Consider the following 2,095-nt stretch of genomic DNA (forward strand, 5'->3'; position numbering starts at 1 on the left):
AATAATCTTAATTTGTGATATTCATCTTTTATTTAAAATTTACGTAATAATTTCTGGCGCCTAATTTCAGCATTGAATTTGCGTGTGTTCCCATCAGCAATGTAGACTAGTTTGGACACCATTCAGAAAACGACAACTGCTTTTGGGACCATATTATTATTATTATTATTATTATTATTATTTACCAACACCAAAAAATAAATTGGAATGCATATAAAATAAGAGATAGATCCGACCAAGCTCCCAAGATTGAATAAGAAGTAAAAATTTTAATTAGTTCATATAATTCCTTTTTTTTCTTTTTTAAATGCAATGAAATAACCTCCTATCCTATTTTTACCGTTCATAGATGGTATTACAGACAGCTAAATGAGCACAACACTGGAACGGAAGATGCTAGACTAAAAGATTATATAAGCAGGCAAAAGAAAAACTGTGGGTGGTGCCTTAGAATTAAAGCTTTATAACCTTGAGATTGTGATTGACAATTGTCTCTCTCTTTGATAGCTTTACAAACCCAATCTTCCTTTTGTGTTTCTGATATTGTTCAGTCCCAAACTGACAGATATGTCTTGTCTTTCCCATTTAATAACCTAGTTAGCCCTTTCAACTTTAAAGCCACAATAATACATTTTTCAGACCCTTGAGGTTATTCTAATGGCGACTAGGAGTGCATCATCATCATCACCATCCAAGTCAGCAGGAAGACAACTTGGGGAGCTCCTTCAACAACAACAAGAACCTTTCATCTTAGAGATTTACCTTTCAGAAAGAGGGTGTTTGAGAAACAACAAGTCCATTGGCTGCCATGGAAATTCAGGCAAGTTTTTAAGGATCAACAAGAAGGGTATTCCCAACTTCCCTAAACTACTTAAAGTTGTAGTATGTAACAAGTTGTTTGCAATTAAAGGGTCAAAAGCCAAGAATTCTGCAGATACATTTTCCACCGCTAGCAGCACAACAGTGTATAATTCATGCTCAGATACTGACATAGATGAGCCGCCTATGTTGAAACTCTACAATGAAAGGGAAAAGAAGGTAGAAAAAGCTTTTATAGTTTATCTATCATTTTCTGTTATTGCATAAAGAAAAGAGATTTGATATAAAGCTAACAGGATGTTGCAGATTCAAAGCTTCAGTGCGGTTGCATGGAATACAGCCCTCAGTTTTACATGACGAGGCAGAAAAGCTTGTTCTTGAGTAAGCTGATAATATTTTCAGCTTCAGTCTGGAATTTACTTGTTCAAAGCAAACCAGGATTAAGAGAGTTAGCAGAGCCTGAGGGGTCTAATTCTTCACCATTTTCACTATCGAAAAGGGTTTTGCAGCCAACAAACAAGGTTCCCTTATTATGGAGCAGAAGGGAATTGTTGGAGTTGGATGGAATGGATTCAACCAAGGAATGGAATGTTTATGAAGAACAGAAGGAGATAGGACTAGTAATTGGAGACGCCATAGCAGAGGAGATCACAACTCAAGTTGTAATGGACATGATATTAATATATAGCTAACATATAATTTGCTTGTTTCCATATGTCGGCTGTTGCTGTCTAGTTCAGATTGATGTCCATGATGGTAATGTATGTAACAGAGAACGTAGAAATCTTTTTTAAATTTCCAAATTGAAGATAGCAACAACTTTATCTTCTCTTTGGCTTTATTGGGAATTCACATAAATTTGTTTAAAGCACTCTGTTGTTTGTTTATTGATTGAACACAGACTTGGGGGCTTAATTAAATTTGATGGATCGACGGATGTTGACAACTAAACTACCATAAAGTAGCCAATTGGAGTATTGCCAAAGACAACCCATAAATAACCGAGCTCCTAATCAAACTTATTAATCGGAAAATATAATTTTTGGCTCTTAACCGGATAATTAATACGTTCCTTTGCTACTAGTATTTTTTTAATTTCATTTTCTTAGGTAATTATATTCATAATGTTTTCGAAATATAATTAGTTCAGTCAATCAGATTGACTAAACGGAGAATTGACCAATATGTTAATTCAAACAAAGGGGTTAAATGATTGATTGAAAATTGATCGAAATCAGTAAAAATCAAAAATTAAACTAAATTCGTAGTTGAATTG

General features: G+C 34.2%; 1 protein-coding gene across 1 annotated transcript; it reads left to right on the forward strand.

The window, feature by feature from the left end:
- The first annotated feature begins 316 nt into the window (after nt 1-316).
- LOC107917565 (uncharacterized) lies at nt 317-1,534 on the forward strand. Its single transcript, XM_016846893.2, has 2 exons — nt 317-1,038; nt 1,116-1,534. The coding sequence occupies exons 1-2, from the start codon at nt 658-660 to the stop codon at nt 1,509-1,511; spliced, it is 777 nt and encodes a 258-aa protein (XP_016702382.2). The 5' UTR covers nt 317-657; the 3' UTR covers nt 1,512-1,534.
- The last annotated feature ends 561 nt before the right edge of the window (nt 1,535-2,095 follow it).

Source organism: Gossypium hirsutum, chromosome A01, assembly GCF_007990345.1.
Source record: "Gossypium hirsutum isolate 1008001.06 chromosome A01, Gossypium_hirsutum_v2.1, whole genome shotgun sequence".
Classification (NCBI taxonomy): Eukaryota; Viridiplantae; Streptophyta; class Magnoliopsida; order Malvales; family Malvaceae; genus Gossypium; species Gossypium hirsutum.